The 16,356-nt window shown below is 44.9% G+C and overlaps 1 protein-coding gene across 5 annotated transcripts in view; it reads right to left on the reverse strand.

Annotated features, from left to right (window-relative positions):
- PTGR2 (prostaglandin reductase 2) overlaps nucleotides 1-16,356 on the reverse strand; it is a 37,419-nt gene that overhangs the window by 18,451 nt on the left and 2,612 nt on the right. For 3 of the 5 annotated variants that reach the window (XM_075927256.2, XM_075927257.2, XM_075927258.2), the window contains exons 2-3: nucleotides 5,111-5,187; nucleotides 2,627-2,745 (exon numbers count right to left, since the gene is read on the reverse strand). In XM_075927256.2, the coding sequence (XP_075783371.2) occupies nucleotides 2,627-2,745; nucleotides 5,111-5,147 (156 nt within the window). In that variant the 5' untranslated portion in view covers nucleotides 5,148-5,187. Of the gene's footprint in view, nucleotides 1-2,626; nucleotides 2,746-5,110; nucleotides 5,202-16,356 lie in introns of all 5 variants that reach the window. The other 2 variants (XM_089778521.1, XM_075927259.2) reach the window with 1 other exon arrangement.

Genomic DNA, 16,356 nt, shown 5'->3' on the forward strand with positions numbered 1-16,356 from the left:
AATTAAAACCCCAGGACCAATTATCAAACCTAGGACTCCTATGGGTGTGTCTAAACTACATGGCTCCATTGATGGAGCCATGTAGATTAGGCTGATCGGCAGAGGGAAAAGAAGCCGCGATTTAAATAATCGCGGCTTCATTTAAATGTACATGGCTGCCGCGCTGAGCGGACAAACAGCTGATCAGCTGTTTGTCGGCTCAGCGCGCTAGTCTGGACGCTCCCGTGCCGACCTGAAAGCCCTTTATCGACCTCCCCATTATGCCTCCTAGGATGAGGTTTACCGGGGAGGTCAATAAAGGGCTTTCATGTCAACAGGGGAGCGTCCAGACTAGCGCACTGAGCCGACAAACAGCTGATCAGCTGTTTGTTGGCTCAGCGCGGCAGTCATTTAAATTTAATGAAGCTGCGATTATTTAAATCACGGCTTCATTTCCCTTTGCCGAACAAACAAATCTACATGGCTCCATCGACGGAGCCATGTAGTTTAGACAAACCCTATGTGACCATGAAAACCATTATTAGAAGGTCACCAACACAGACCCCAGAATGGCTGATTTAAGATACTGTGGGTTTAATATGAAATGTCATGGTTGTTTTGAAGACAATTTCTTAATTCCTCCTTTTCTGAAAATATCTGGGCCACTTGAGTTCAGTTTCCCTATCAGATGATAAATTAATTTTTTCCCAATAGAAACTGAGCATGAAAAGTGGATGCTGAATCATAAATTGCTGCAGGAACAGCAGCTTGGCTCTTGAGGGACAGGAAGGCTCCCATCTTTTACATTTCCCACAAATCTTTTTACTCCACATCACTTATTAGCTCCCAGAAGGGGCAGATTGGGTGGTTGATGGTGCAGCTGCTGCCTCCTTCTATTGTTAATATGGCAGAAATTCTAATAGAAAAGCCAGCAGTTACTGCTGCCAGCCCACCAAAGAATCCAGCACAACTACCTGGGTCTTGGGACTCACTCTAACCTGCATCTATATCTAGGGTATGAAACAACAAGAGGCGAATGACAGCAACCTGAAGGTCATTTTCACATCTCATGCGTCCTCTGAGATAGCCCCACTGGTCCCGCCTCAGTTTCTTCTTTGTTCCCTGCTACTCCATGCAGAGCAGAGGAACATTTAGCACCATATAAGTAAGTAAAAACTGGATGACTAAATAGAATTAAAGTGTACTAATTTTGTGCTTGAAAATAAGGTCCAGATCTTCACAGATATTTAGACAGAGTACTCCCATAGAGTTCAGCCCTAAATACCTCTGAGATTCTTGGTTGTGCTGACTACTTTTTATGAATACCAGGATGTGATGGTTCCCCCTCATGCTGTATGAAATTGTAATCTATTAATGTTACTGTCACAGTATCCTGGACCTATACATCTGATTTTGGTGTATGTATCATTCTTGTATGTAAAGTTAGAAATATGGAGTATTGAATTATTTATGGCTTTAAATGTGCAAATGAAAACCACCAAGGGTGTTTCAAATACTCTGGCAACCTTAATGACTGGGTGAGCAACTTAATAACCTGTAAACAGCCTAGTTTTGTCTCTTAAATTTGATCAGTGGTTGGTCTTGGAAAGACATGTGACCATGCCAATTAATATATGTGCTGCCAAAGCAAATATATCAGTTTAACCAAGTAATTTTCCAGGGAACAGAGAATGGAGCACACAGGATTCCTGTTCAAAAGGAAGTCTATTTAAACTGCAAAGAGATCAGTCTCTTTCTCTTTGGCTGAAGACCCAAGGCAGAGTAAAAGATCTTTTCTGACTTGAAGGCCTGCCTGAAATGAGAACTGTTTTAGGTTAAGTTTGCAATAAGCTTTAATGTATTAGAACTAGCTATACATTTTCTTTTATTTGATTCGGTAACTTACCTTCATTTGCATGTTTTCTCTTGCAACCACTTAAATCCTACTGTTCGCACTTAATAACGTTACTTTTATTTACTATCAAACCCAGTGTAAATAAGTGTTACTTGGGGGAACAATCAGTGTGCACATCCTCCTTCCATTGTTAATGGGGGGCTTATCCGAATGAGTGTTTAACATGTCAAACTCTCACACAGTATGCTTTATTTGGGTTTTTATCCCATTTGGGGGGTTGGTTTCCCTAGATGCTGTGCCCTAAACTGCACTCTCCCAGAGCTGAAGAGATTCAGTATCTGCATTGCTCTTTGGGAGGGGTAGTATCGCAGCTCTGTGCCTAGTCTGGGGGAAACCAAGAGATCTGGCCTAACAGGACAGGGTGGTGAGGAGCCCCAGAGAGCAAGAAGGCAAGTGTCAGTGGCTTTATCAGCACATCAGAAAGCAGCCCCCCCCAGGGGTCTTCTGTGACTTCTGTGGTTTATGCTAGTCACTCATACTTCTGTCACTTCCCATGACTGGATAGCGATCAATCAATTGATAGCTGAAGGGATGGACAGATGATAAAAATCTATATAAGCCACAGGCACCTTAATGCCAAATTAACCCTGATATAACTCCACATAAGTGAATGAAGTTATATTAGGGATAAGTTTGGCTTATAGTTTGTGCAGTTCACACTAAATATCACAGTTTGCATTGAGGTAAAATCATTTTTAAAGACTCTGACATTGCCTCATTTCCTTCACTTACCATGTAAGGGTCCACTGAGAGGTACAGGGTTCTAGCTCGTACCTGTCCATCTGTGATTTTATCTGGTAGAGTGACTGTTTCCATTCGGAAGTTTTCTGCCACAGGCACACCATTTTTACCTAGAAATATTTTAAAGTGAAGCAAAAAAATCTAAATGAATCAGTGATAAACCTTTGCTTTAACTTTATTTTTTTAAATTGGAGGCCTTTTTATTTAATGTACTGCTTCCTGTTTTAGTAAATAACTTGACTTTTTAATAGACAGATTCACAAAATTCCAATTTGACATAGCATTCTTACATGATATGTCTTGATTGTTTATTTCTTTGAAACAAAAGAAATAAACAAGTTTCCAAGGGTCTTTTCAGCAAGGAAGAAACTGACTTTTAGTTCATTTTGCAGAGTTGTGAAAACCCTGGTCCATGCATGCATCTTAACTTCACAGATGGAAGACAGAATACTAGGATAGATGTACCATTGCACAGTCCAGCACTAACATTACTTATGTTCAAATACATAAGTCTTAGTGTTTGCAGCATCACATTTATAACTTTTTTGGACTGAATTATGATGCTCACATGTAACACTGCATTTTCTCATATTAGTAAAAAAGATTAACAAGAATACTTTTTAAAATATAGCACATAACTTTGCACAGAATGTACATTTAACAAATTGAAGGCTAAAAAATTCAACCTGGCAATAAATTAATTCTTCTTAGTCTTTTTATTCTTGGATCAATTTTCCAAATTAGTCTGTTTCATAGGAAGCAAAACAAAAATAATATTTCTTCTTCTAGTTCTACAGTTTATTTTTTGTTACAAAGACAGGGTTGGCAACCTAAATCAGTTTGCCTTGCAGAATGGTGTTTAGCCACATACAAACTGTAGAAAAGGTAAATTTACCTTTTCTGCAACCCATTTATTTAAGTGGGATGTAAACATCAATGCCTGCAGAGGACAATTTCAAACTCCATTTATGGCAATGGAATTACTCCTAATTTGCACTGGTGTAAGTGAAAAAGTAATCAGACCCACGGTGCCTAATTTTGTTCTAAGTTACTCACATGCAATTCTACTGTATTGCACCTGTGTAATGAGAGAATTATGCTGTTTTTATGTTTTTCATTCTGAAATTGTCAAGAATAATTAAGAAAAAAATATGCTAATGTTATTCATTTAACATGGTTTATTAAAAGACATGTTATAGCTGAGATGAATAAATTTTCTGCCTCCAAATATTTATATATGTTAATTTTTATACATAAATTCACTTCGCTGCATCACAGTTTGAACAACCGGGTTAGCAAACCAATGCCATTTCTTAGCTCTGAGCAGGCCCCTAGATCTATAAAGTTTTGCCAAGACAGATTAGATAAATGGATCTAATCCAAAATTGGCTAATATAAACAGAGTTGTTTTTATTTCTCCAAGACAATGACATACTTGTTTAGTGTCAAGGTTCTGATTAGCCCATCACTCTAAAACACGAAAGTACAGACATACTTCTGTGACACTGGGCCACATTCTCTAGTCTGATACAGCCTATCTGTACCACTTCCAGAAACATGATCTGGTCAGCTGGACTCTGTACTACTACCCTTTGTGGCCTCCCTTGACACAGAAGTCTTGCCCAGGGAAAAGATAGCACAGCCATAATGCCTGTATGCTTTAGATATTCCTCAATGCCACAATAGCCATAAGCAATTGTGCTTAAATTAGAGAAGTCTAGATACTGTGGTAATTCCCAGAATTGGGGAGCGTCTCTCCAGGATCTGTGCTAAGTACAGGTCAGCCAGATCTAAGAATTGGGGCCATTTTTTACATTAACTACAAAAATTTAGGTTATGGATCCTTCATTCATTTGAGAGAAACACCATTTTACAGGAAATACCAGTTGCTTTTACCTGCAAAAACTATTTCCAAATTGAGAAACAATGACATCCAAAAACATTAACATTTTGACTTGTTCTGCATCAGCCGTTAACTAACAAACACTATTCCTAGAGTTGTTCTGACATGTACAGTGATGCAAGTGCATAAGCTAAGAAATAAATAACAATGGAAGCCATGTAAATTTCAAGCTCCTTAGAAACATGAGAGGAAGCAGAGATTCAAAGTTTGCCAAAAGGAAAGGACAAAAGTCAGCAGAGAAACATTTTATTTTCAATCATCTCAGAGTCAATTACAAACAGCAAAGTAAAATTAGAAATTTTAAAGCTAAAAAGCAGTAAATGATAGCATAACTTGGCTACTACAACTGAGTCACTAACGTTGCACCTAATTCCGTGATACATATATACGGTTTTCTTTTTTGCCTAACAATTGCAAGACTACATATACAGGCTCAAATACACTTTATTATAAACCTCTTTTTACTGCATGTTACTTTCTGTAAAGATCTCATTACTTTCCTCCATTTCCTCTCCATTTACGAGTATTGTGCAATTATACAAAATTCACTGATCTTTGTTAGAAATACATACCAGGACGTGAGTTCAACACCACTCTTTGTACAATCATTGCTACGTTAGCAGGAATTCCACTCTGTACATCAGTGACCCTGAAAAGCACAAACTGTTTGAAATGCATGTCAAATTTATAGAATTTTCTTACTGAGAAACATTTTGGGGGTAACGTATTCAGTAATTTGAAATTCTAAGAAAAACAATTTAAATTCCATATGAGTCGTGGGGATGTAAATAACCCATAAAAACAATAACTGTGTAACCTATTAAAAATCTATTGGTTAAACATTGAACCAGGGAACTAACAACATGGGGGTGCTGCAACATACCCCTCACGTTTTCCACAGGATTCCACCTGCTGGACCCACACCCGGAGGCTCTGCTGCCACCCTCCATCCCAGTGCATCCAACATATTGGCTCCATGTCTGGGGATTCCCGCTGCCAGCTCTGCACTAATGTCTCTGCTGCCAACAAACATAGAACACCACTGCCACCCCACATCCAGGGGCTCTGCTGATGCCTTGCATCCTGGCTGCTGGCCCAGCACCCGAGGACCCTAATTCCTGGCTCCACATCTGGAGCTCTGCTGCCACTTGCCAGTCCAGTATTGGGTTCCTGGGTGCTGAGTTTAATTATTAACTGAAACTGGTGAGCATCAAGCTTATCAGATGACCAGTTAAACTTTTACATTACTAGTTAGTACAGTGGAGATTACAACATTCAAGTGATCTCATAGACAAGGGATGTGGTTGAAGCCACAACCAGCTATAGACAGTTGCATATCTTATGCTTCTTGAGATAGGAGGAGCCTGCCATGCTACACTTTTGTTCTGCAACTGTTCTGTTGGCAAGGATGATTATAGGAAACTAATTAGGGAACAGAGCAGTGGTAGGCAACCTGTGGCCCATGGGCCGCAGGCAGCCCATTGGGATTGTGTGTGTGGCTCACAAGACAGTTTGTTTAATGTTGCCCATACACAGAATTGCCAGATTCTGCTGGTTTTCATCCATGTAGTTTTTTCCCTACTGGTATTACACAAGTGACATAAACTTAAAGCAGGAGCACTTGAAGTGAGGTGCATGCTGATTGCCCACAACATTGACTGTTAGGGCCGGGTGCTCCCTCTGCATCCAATCAAAGAGCTGCTATGGTTCAATCAGCACACCCTGCAAATGCTAGGTAAGCAAGTGCAGTTAGCAAAACTACCCTCTTCTGAGAGACCATCTTGGTTATGACAATCTTCCAGCCCACTAAGATGGAAGACCACTCATGAGGCCCACTCATAGCCTAGGCTGCCCCACACTGATGTAAGGTGAAGGAATATAGGTAGGTCTGACACAGTCAAGTAAAAGGTATGCCAATGACAGCAATAAATAAAAAAATATTAATTGCACTAAAAATTGCCATTTAAGATACGTTTTCAATATGAGATTAAGAGACAGCAATATAAGGCAACTCAAGTATTTCTCTAGATGAAGAGGAGAAGAAATATCAAATCTTTGCTTCAGCAGCACATTTTCTTCTGAGAATGATCAGAAATGAGGAAGAATTTTATACCACTAGAGTTGTTTTCCTGATTTGTTTCCCTTTGCATTTCAACAGGTGAAGTAAATAGAGAACGGGAAATCTGTGTTCAACATTGACCGAGTTTTGCTACTGAAAATGCCATAGTGACTGATGTGATATAAACCTAATTTTAAAAGAGAAAATTACAACGCAGTGGATTTCCAGGATTAATAAAAACATTCCTAACACCTAGATTACATACTTCATTCTCACTTGAGCTCCATAAACATTAACCTCCATAATCACCAAAGATATCAAGAAATAAATCATGATAGGTAATTTCTCTGCCACAATGTTTATTTTGTTCATGAGAATAACTAATCTCATTTAGTGATGTTTTTCTTTCTGAACTCATCTGTTTATTTTGGACTGCTTCTTCAATTCTTTAAGCTTAAATATTACAAAATACAAAAGTAAAATAAGTGTATATACGTATTATATACAAATAAATAGGATGGCGATGAGCATAATATGCAAATCTCTTTACCTAAGTGGGGTAGGAATGAACATGCAGGACCCTCTCCCTTCTTCTCAAAAAGAAAAAAAAATCCCAAATGCATGGCTTCCCAGCTTCCACCTACATCTGGCATATGCATGAGGTTTGTAATATCTATGTTTATTATTCATTACATTTTCAAATGCTATTATGGGAATAAAATTACATTAAATCTGATTTTCTTCTGATATTTCAGTTACCAAGTATGCAAAATTATGAGATGTGGCATTCTTAAACACCATCTTAGTGAACTTGCTGTTATGATCCCTCAGTAGAGTCTCCCCTTTTTAAGCCTCTTTTTTATCCTTTTGTTTTCTCTGTGGGTCACCACCACTGATCACAGTCACAGCAGCCCCAGTAGCAGGACCGGGGCCAGAGCCAGGACTATGGCAGCCCTGGTAGCAGAGGCGGGGCAGAGATGAAGCAGTCCCAGCAGAGGGGCAAGGGCCAGATTTGTGGCAGACTGGTGGGAAGGACAACTAAGGCCAGCAGCAGGGAAGAGAGGCAGGCTGGGAGGCCGGTAGCAAGGGACCTCCCCTGGTCCGGCAAATTCCCTCATTTGGATCCAGTCAGGTGCCAAGAGTGCCAGACCAGAGAGGTCCAACCTGTAATGTTAAATTAAGCATTTAAAAGTACAAAGATTCACATTTAAGAGAAGGTACATAAATATTAAAATATCCAAAGTGTTTCTTAATTAAACATACAGAGCTATACTATGATGAAGAATGGTAACTCAATGGCTAAGATACTAGCCTAGAACTTGAGATAACTCAGTTCAATTCCCTGTTCTCCCACAGACTTGCCTTGATGCCAATGAATCCCCAAATAGGATTTGAAAGGGGGGAGGGGACTGCAGGCACAGTAAATGCACAGTTCTCAGGCACCACAGAATAGTTCATTGTGTTAGTACTGCATAAGTCTTCATGGAGGATTACAATGGGGACATAGGGGGCTACGTCTACACTGGCCCCTCTTCCGGAAGGGGCATGTAAATTTCACGAGTCGTCGTAGGGAAATCCGAGGGGGATTTAAATATCCCCCGCGGCATTTAAATAAAAATGTCCGCCGCTTTTTTCCGGCTTTTAAAAAAGCCGGAAAAGAGCGTCTAGACTGGCCCCGATCCTCCGGAAAAAGTGCCCTTTTCCGGAGGGTCTTATTCTTACTTCAAAGTAAGAATAAGAGCCTCCGGAAAAGGGCACTTTTTCCGGAGGATCGGGGCCAGTCTAGACGCTCTTTTCCGGCTTTTTTAAAAGCCGGAAAAAAGCGGCAGGCATTTTTATTTAAATGCCGCGGGGGATATTTCAATCCCCCGCGGATTTCCCTACGACGAGTCGTGAAATTTACATGCCCCTTCCGGAAAAGGGGCCAGTGTAGACGTAGCCAGGGAGTAAGAAGTCAAGGGATCCACATTTATGCAGATCCAGTGGCCCAAACATTCCATACTACAGGCAGTCCCCAGGTTACATACAAGATAGGGACTATAGGTTTGTTCTTAAGTTGAATTTGTATGTAAGTCGGAACTGGCTCCAGATTCAGCCTCTGCTGAAACTGATCAGCGGCTGACTACAGGAAGCCCTAGGCAGAGGTGCTCTGCCCCAGGCTTCCTGGAATCAGCCGCTGATCAGTTTCAACAGCAGCTGAATCTGGACTCCTGGGACAGAACAGCTGGGGCACTGCCAGGTAGGTCCCCGCAGGACCAACCCGGCAGCACCCCAGCTGCTCTACCCCAGGCGTCCCGCAACAAAAGCCTGGTCTGCTGGGGGGGGGGAGGGGCACTAGCTGTGCCCTCTCCCCCCCAGCAGACCAGGGAGACCCGAGCAAAGCCGCACAGGCGGCGGGACCCCGCTGCCCGTGCGGCTTTGCTCCTTTGCCCCGGAGGAACAGCACAGCAGGGAGACAGGAGCAAAGCCACAGAGGCAGGGGACCCCGCCGCCTGTGCGGCTTTGCTCCGGGGCAAAGGAGCAAAGCCGCACGGGCAGCGGCGTCCCGCCGCCTGTGCGGCTTTGCTCGGGTCTCCCTGCTGTGCTGGGAAGTCCCCCACAGCACACCAGGGAGACCCGGAGCAGCTTTTCTCACCCCGGAGGACGCGGTGGCGGGACCGCTGCGCTCTGGGCGGCCCCGCCGCCCACGAGCTCTGGGGCAAGAAAAGCCCCGTTCGTAAGTACAGATCCGACATAAGTCGGATCCGCGTAAGTCGGGGACTGCCTGTACTAGGGTACGTCTAGACTATATGCCTCTGTCGCCAGAGGCATGTAGATTAGGCTACCAGACATAGTAAAATGAAGCGGCGATTTAAATACAGGCTGTTTGTCGGCTCAGCTGTTTGTCGGCTCAGCGCGTCAGCCATGTAAATTTAAATGAAGCGGCGATTATTTAAATCGCCGCTTCATTTTACTATGTCTGGTAGCCTAATCTACATGCCTCTGTCGCCAGAGGCATGTAGTCTAGACGTACCCCTAGTATGAAAAAGCTGCCACTATCATTGCCCATAGGCTGAAATAGCAGCCATGGGAGTCTATGCAGCAACCCCAGTAAACAGCTGGATTTTGGATATAAGAAATAGATTTCACCTCCAAATATCTCTCACTCGACCCACTTAAAGCGTAAATACACAGATTTTAATGTAGGTGTAATGGATTTCACCCAAAAATATTATGTAAGTTATTTTAGTATGGGCCTATGTGAGAGAGAAATTAAGTGCATGCTTGACAATCTTTTTGTAACTCTGAAGTCACTGAGAAATTGTATCATGAGAATTGAAAGAGTATTAACAAGGGTCAATTAGTAATATATTTCTACCCTTCCCAATACCTGCTCTTTATTGTGGCATACAGTTAGTGCGAACCTCAAAATACAGGCAGTCCCCGACTTACGCGGATCCGACTTACGTCGGATCCGCACTTACGAACGGAGCTTTCTCGCCCCGGAAGTCGGGGCGAGAAAGCCCCGTTCGTAAGCTGCTCCGGTGCCCCTGGTCTGCTGGAGACCGTCTCCAGCAGACCAGGGGCACCGGGCGGGTTCCCGCGCTTCTGAGGCTTTGCCAGAGCAAAGCCTCAGAAGCGCGGGAACCCCCGCTGCTGCCGCATGAGACCCGGTGCCTGTGGTCTGCTGGGGATGGTCCCCAGCAGACCACAGGCACCCGGACTGAAGCCGCAGCCGCGGGGGGTCCCGCGCCTCAGAGGCTTTGCCAGAGCAAAGCCTCAGAGGCGCGGCACCCCGCTGCCGCTGCGGCTCTGCTCCCCGTGTCCCTGGTCTGCTGGGGGGGGGGGGGCGCAGCTAGTGTGCTCCCCCCCCCCCCAGCAGACCAGGCTTTTGTTTTGGACTCTGGGGCAGAGCAGCTGGGGCGCTGCCGATTGGTCCTGCAGCGCCCGTGGGCACTACTGGACCAACCCGGCAGCACCCCAGCTGCTCTGCCCCAGGTCCTGATTCAGCCGCTGCTGGTCAGTTTCAGCAGCGGCTGAATCAGGACGTCTGGGGCAGAGCAGATGGGGTGCTGCTGGGTTGGTCCAGTAGCACCCCAGCTGCTCTGCCCCAGGCGTCCCCAAGTCAGCTTCTGCTGAAACTGACCAGCGCTGACTACAGGAAGTCCCAGGCAGAGTTGCTCTGCCCCGGGCTTCCTGGAATCAGCTGCTGATCAGTTTCAGCAGCAGCTGACTTGGGGACGCCTGGGGTTCTTAAGTTGATTCTGTATGTAAGTCAGAACTGGCGGTCAGTTTCAGCAGTGTCTGAATCTGGACGCCAGTTCCGACTTACATACAGATTCAACTTAAGAACAAACCTACAGTCCCTATCTTGTACGTAACCCGGGGACTGCCTGTATTCAGCAATATCTGGAAATTCCCATGTGTTAGTGAGTGTTATTTAAACATATTCTTACCACCTTAGTATCAATACATTTTTTAAATCACTGATTAATGAACAAATATTAAAACAAAGGAATACAGCACATTCACAGCAGTCCACAGGAAGATGAAAGAGAGGAGCATCTGAGGAGCAAAGTTTTACATTATTTATTAGAAGGTCTGAAGTTCTTAGGGGACAGGCATACTGTTAATATCTGAGTTTAGTTTACTGATCTGTGGTTGATAAACTTATATAGCAATGTCATTTGAAGATCTTCCCTGATCCAGGGGAGTGATGATGAGAGAGAAATGGGAAAGCTGATAACTGAAGTGTCAGTTCATGGCAGCTGTTAAGTAAAAGATAATTATGGAGAGGGACATCTATTCCTCAGTACAAGTGCACTTATTCCAGGCTACAAGCCAATAAACCATTACACAAGTTAAAAATGCTGGACACATTAATATCACAATGTGACTTGAAGCAACAATACCTTCCAACATTAAAAGCAACAGAAACTTTGTAAAAAAAAAAAGGGGGGGGGATCAAATCTTTTAGCACCATTGGATTATAAGAGTCTTTTGAAGGAACTGAAAAGAAAAATATTTTTTCCTTAAAAAGTTTAAAAAAAAATGTATGGTACTGCTTTGAATACATGTCATGTCAACGTGAATGTCATTTCTAAGGAATACTTTACTGGTTCAGTTCTTTGGGATAAGACACAACATGCTTTAACACACTAGATTTTGCAAATAATAACAGACTTGAGTTTATATTAGCTTTGTATTTGCTTTTATCACATTCAGAGTATATAAATTATGGCAAGGTTAGTAAGCCATAACTGAATGCCAGGATCATTTGAGTCATGCTACAGCCGCAGCAACATTAGAGAGTGTAACAATATCCCCAGAGGAACGTCAACTATATTCTCAGTCCTACTTTTATTTTATCTCATCTCTCTTTCTACTTTCACAAATGGAAATATGATAATGCTTTAAAAAGTGTTATCTGGATTTTAAAAGTCGAACATAGGGATGTAAAATCCTGTTTAATTGGCTAACCAGTTAAACATATTAAAAGGGTGTGGAGGGGCATGCCAACCTGGCTAGAGCAGCTCCTCTGCCCACCGCTGGGCTGCAATACCCTCCTCCACTCCACCCTGCCACAGGCGGGGGTTGCTCCAGATGGGCCAAAGCAGCCCTTGCCTGCCGTCCCCTCTTGCTGCAAGCAGGGAATGCACTGGACAGGATGCCCAGAGTAGCCCCTGCTTCTGCAGTGGGCTAAGGCACCTTGCAGACAGGGGCTGCTCTGATGTCCCAATACGCACCCTAAAGGCAGGGGCTGCTCCAGTCTCACCAGTTAACTGGTTAAATCTTCTCATCTCTGGTCTAAAATATATTAGTAAAGTCAACAGTTTAGTGAGCTTTATTTTGGAAAAATAATTAATGTTTTTTTGTTTTCATGTGTGCATTAGTAGTGCCATTTATTAAGATTTCCTGGCACTTACCATTATAAATGAATGGAGATTGCCTATCTCCTAGGACTGGAAGGGACCTTGAAAGGTCATAGAGTCCAGTCCCCTGCCAAGTACCATCCCTGACAAATTTTTGCCCCAACTTACCTCTGCAAGGATTGAATTCTCAACGCTGGATTTAGCAGGCCAATGCTCAAACCACTAAGTTATCCCTCCCCTAAAGGCAATAGGCTGAAAGATGCTGCTTTCAGTTGCATATAACTTTGCCAAACTTCAACCATTAAGATGAAATGTTACATGTAAGGTGTCTCTGTCAACCAGAATTTTTCTGGAACGTTTCAGCCAAAAAAAGTTCATTTGTTTCAAAGAACGATATTGCGGAAGCATATTATCCAGGTTAAAAAATTCAGGCAACTCTTTTTTTTGCTTTGGAGCAGGGACTTGAAATTATGCAGAGGGTGTGCCTTTGTATCAGGTATTCCTACTAATAGCAAAAAGTCATTAAGTTGCAAGCTTTTTAAAATCACAATATGCACATTCAATGAGGAGTCCTGTGGCACCTTAAATACTAACAGATTTGTTTGGGCATAAGCTTGTGTGTGTAAAAACCACTTCATGAGATGCATATATGCATCATATATATGCTCCATGCATCTGATGAAGTTGTTTTTATCCATGAAAGCTCTAGCTCACACTCTTAACTGAGCAAGGCAGAGGTAATACAGAATGTCCATCTGAACATTGATATACACACACAACAAACACTCCTTTCAGAACAATCTTCTTCTCCACCTTCCTCATCATTAGCCATGGCCATGGCATCTCTCAAGAACTAATCTCTCTATCCTCCTGTACACAGGCTGACACACAACTTGTGTGTTATACGGACACCACTATGCTTAATGTGTATTCAGGAGGGGTTTCTCCACTCTTCCTTATTTGTATTTCCTCATTCCACAAATGTTGGGGTAGCCTTCTCCTATAACTTAGTATATTAATGATCTCAACTTCCTATTATATACGTCATTTTATCACCATGGCACTCTCGTGGTCAGACATCTGCAGATGTTCCTATTCTAAAATATCCAAAATCTGGTGTTAACTCACATTCCTGTGGTTGTCTCATGTTGTTATGTACAAACTTCCCCCTTTAACATTCTACTCCCAGTTCCCCAAAACTTAGAAGTGACCACTGGGCTATTTATCTGTGCTAAAGTTAATAGGCTGCAAGGCTTATTCTAACTGCTGAAGCCAACGTCTTACAGCAGTGGTCTCCAACCTTTTTATACCCAAGATCACTTTTTAAATGTCAGGACAAGCCAAGACCCACCCTTCCTTGAGGCCCTGTCCTCTCTTTTCCTCTCCTCTCCTCTCCACCATTTGCTGTCTCCAGCCCTTACTCATTCTCACTGGGTTGAGACAGGTGGTGTGGGCTCTGAGGTTGGAATGTGAGATTTGGGTGTGGGAAGAGGTGATAGGTGCAAGCTCTGGGAGAGAATTTGGGTGCAGGAGGAAGTAGAGAAGGGGATGCTGGCTCAGGGAGGGGGCTCCAGGCTGGAGAGTGTTGAGGTCAGTTGGAGGGCTGTGGGACTGAGCAAGCTGCAGGCTTGTGGATGTGAGGGTACAGGAGTTTGGGTTGAGGTGTGTGAGGGGCTCAGGGCAGGGAGGTTGGGAATATGATGGGCTCAGGACACAGATTTGCAGTGTGTGGATGGTGCAGGAGTGTTGTGGCAGAAGACTGGGGATATGGGGATGCAGGAGTTTGGGGATGTGAGAGGCTTACGACAGGGGATTCTAGTGTATGGTAGACTGACTCAGGTTTGGGGTTGGAGGGGATGCAGAAGTGTTATGATGCTGCGGCCAGATTGGGGCTTGGCCCCAATTGGGGGCTTGTTGGCCAGTCTTCATTTTTAAATAAAATATTATGTCAAACACAAAGGCTATGTCTAGACTTGCAAGTTTTTCCGCAAAAGCAACTCTTGTCAGCTGTGTACACTGGCCGCTTGAATTTCCGCAAGAACACTGACGATCTCATGTAAGAAATCAGTGCTTCTTGCAAAAATACTATGCTGCTCCCGTTCGGGCAAAAGTCCTTTTGCGCAAAAGGGCCAGTGTAGACAGCTCAGATTTGTTTTGCGCAAAGAAGCCCTGATCGTGAAAATGGCGATCAGGGCTCGTTTGTGCAAAAGCACGTCTAAATTGGTACGGACACTTTTCCGCAAAAAGTGCTTTTGCAGAAAAGCATCCGTGCCAATCTAGATGCTCTTTTCCGCAAATGCTTTTAATGGAAAACTTTTCTGTTAAAAGCATTTGCGGAAAATCATGCCAGTCTAGACGTAGCCAAAATGTTTCAGCATTGTCTTTATTTATGAGAGGGGTGGGAACCTGTTTTGGGTCAGGGGTCACTGATCCACAGAAAAGTCAGCTGGGGCCACACAAGACAGATGCAAAAAAAAACAAAAAAAAAACAAAAAAAAAACCCACAAGTCTCACTAATGTGGCCCCAACTGAGACACCTCACTCCCCTGACACTCCAGCCCCAGGCCAGATTAACTCTTCTGGGGTTCCAGGGTTAGTGGAATTTGTGGCCCGCTCTACAATCTGAGGTGGGGCCAAAAATGAGGGATCCAATGTGCAGGATAGGGCTGCCAATGAGTGGGATAGGGACGGGGGTGCAGAATCTGGGTGGAAAATAAGAGTACAGGAGCAAACTGGGGGTGTCTGGCCAGGACAGAGGGGGCAAAAGCAGGATGCTGGTGGGTGTCTGGCCAGGAGGCAAGGAGGGGGTGCTGGTGGGTGTCTGGCCAGGGGGTAGGGGCAAGGTGCTGGTGGGGGCCTAGGCAGGGTGCTGGTGAGAGTCTGGCCAGGGGACAGGTGCAGGTTTGGTCTGGGGAAGGGTGCTGGTGGGGGCCTGGCCAGGGGGCAGGAGTGGGGTGGGGTCCTGGCCAGGGGGCAGGGGCAGGGTGCTGGTGGGGGCTGGGGCAGGGTGCTGGTGGGGGCCTAGGCAGGGTACTGGTGGGAGTCTGTCCAGGGGGCACTGTGCTGGTGGGGGTTTGTTCAAGGGGCAGTGTGCTGGTGGGGACCTGGGAAGGGGGCAGAAGGCAGGAGCAGAGTGCTGTATGGTGGCTGGTCAGGGGGAAGTGTGCTGGTGGTGGGGTTGGGCAGGAGACTGGTGGCTGGGGCTGGGGCAAGGTGCTGGTGGAGGCTGGGGTAGGGTGCTGGGGCAGGGTGCTGGTTTTGGCTTGGGCAGGTACTCATGAGGGTCTGGCCAGAGGAGGGGACAGGGACAATTCAACCAGTACCTGGGGATCCCACAGCTGCATGCCAGGTCCGGGGTCTCAAGAAGCATGTGGGCTGCTCCTCCCCTCCCCAAACAGCCGGCACACTTCCTGAAAAGCTGGGTCTGTTGTGCCGCTGGGAGGTTCCTTCCCCCTGCTTCCTGCACAGGGAGAGGAAAGAAGAGGGGAATAGGAGTCCTGGGACTGTGAACCAGCTCCAACTTCTCAGGAAGTGCGCACTCTTCCTCAACTCCCCACAACAGCAGGTGCACTTCCTGAGAAGTTGGAGCTGGGGCGCAGTCCCAGGACTCCTACTTCCCCCCCCCTCTCCTCCCACCCGCTGCACAGGAAAGGAAGTCCCTGGTGGAGTGACAGACCCAGCATTTCAGTGCACTGGCTGTATAGGGGAGGGGAAGAGCCCACACGCTTTCTGAGATGCCAGACCTAGCTCGCATCTGCGGGACTCCCCTCCCTCCCCCCACACACACACCACAGGAAGCTGGTGCTACCTCCATTTTTGCAGGCGGTAGCGTCAGTGCGGGCTCCTTCTTGGTAGTGGGGGGGGAATGGCGGGGGGCTGGAACACCTCTCGATTAACTGGTCATGCC

The sequence above is a fragment of the Pelodiscus sinensis genome, chromosome 5 (genome assembly GCF_052426305.1).
Source record: "Pelodiscus sinensis isolate ZL-2025 chromosome 5, ASM5242630v1, whole genome shotgun sequence".
NCBI lineage: Eukaryota > Metazoa > Chordata > Testudines > Trionychidae > Pelodiscus > Pelodiscus sinensis.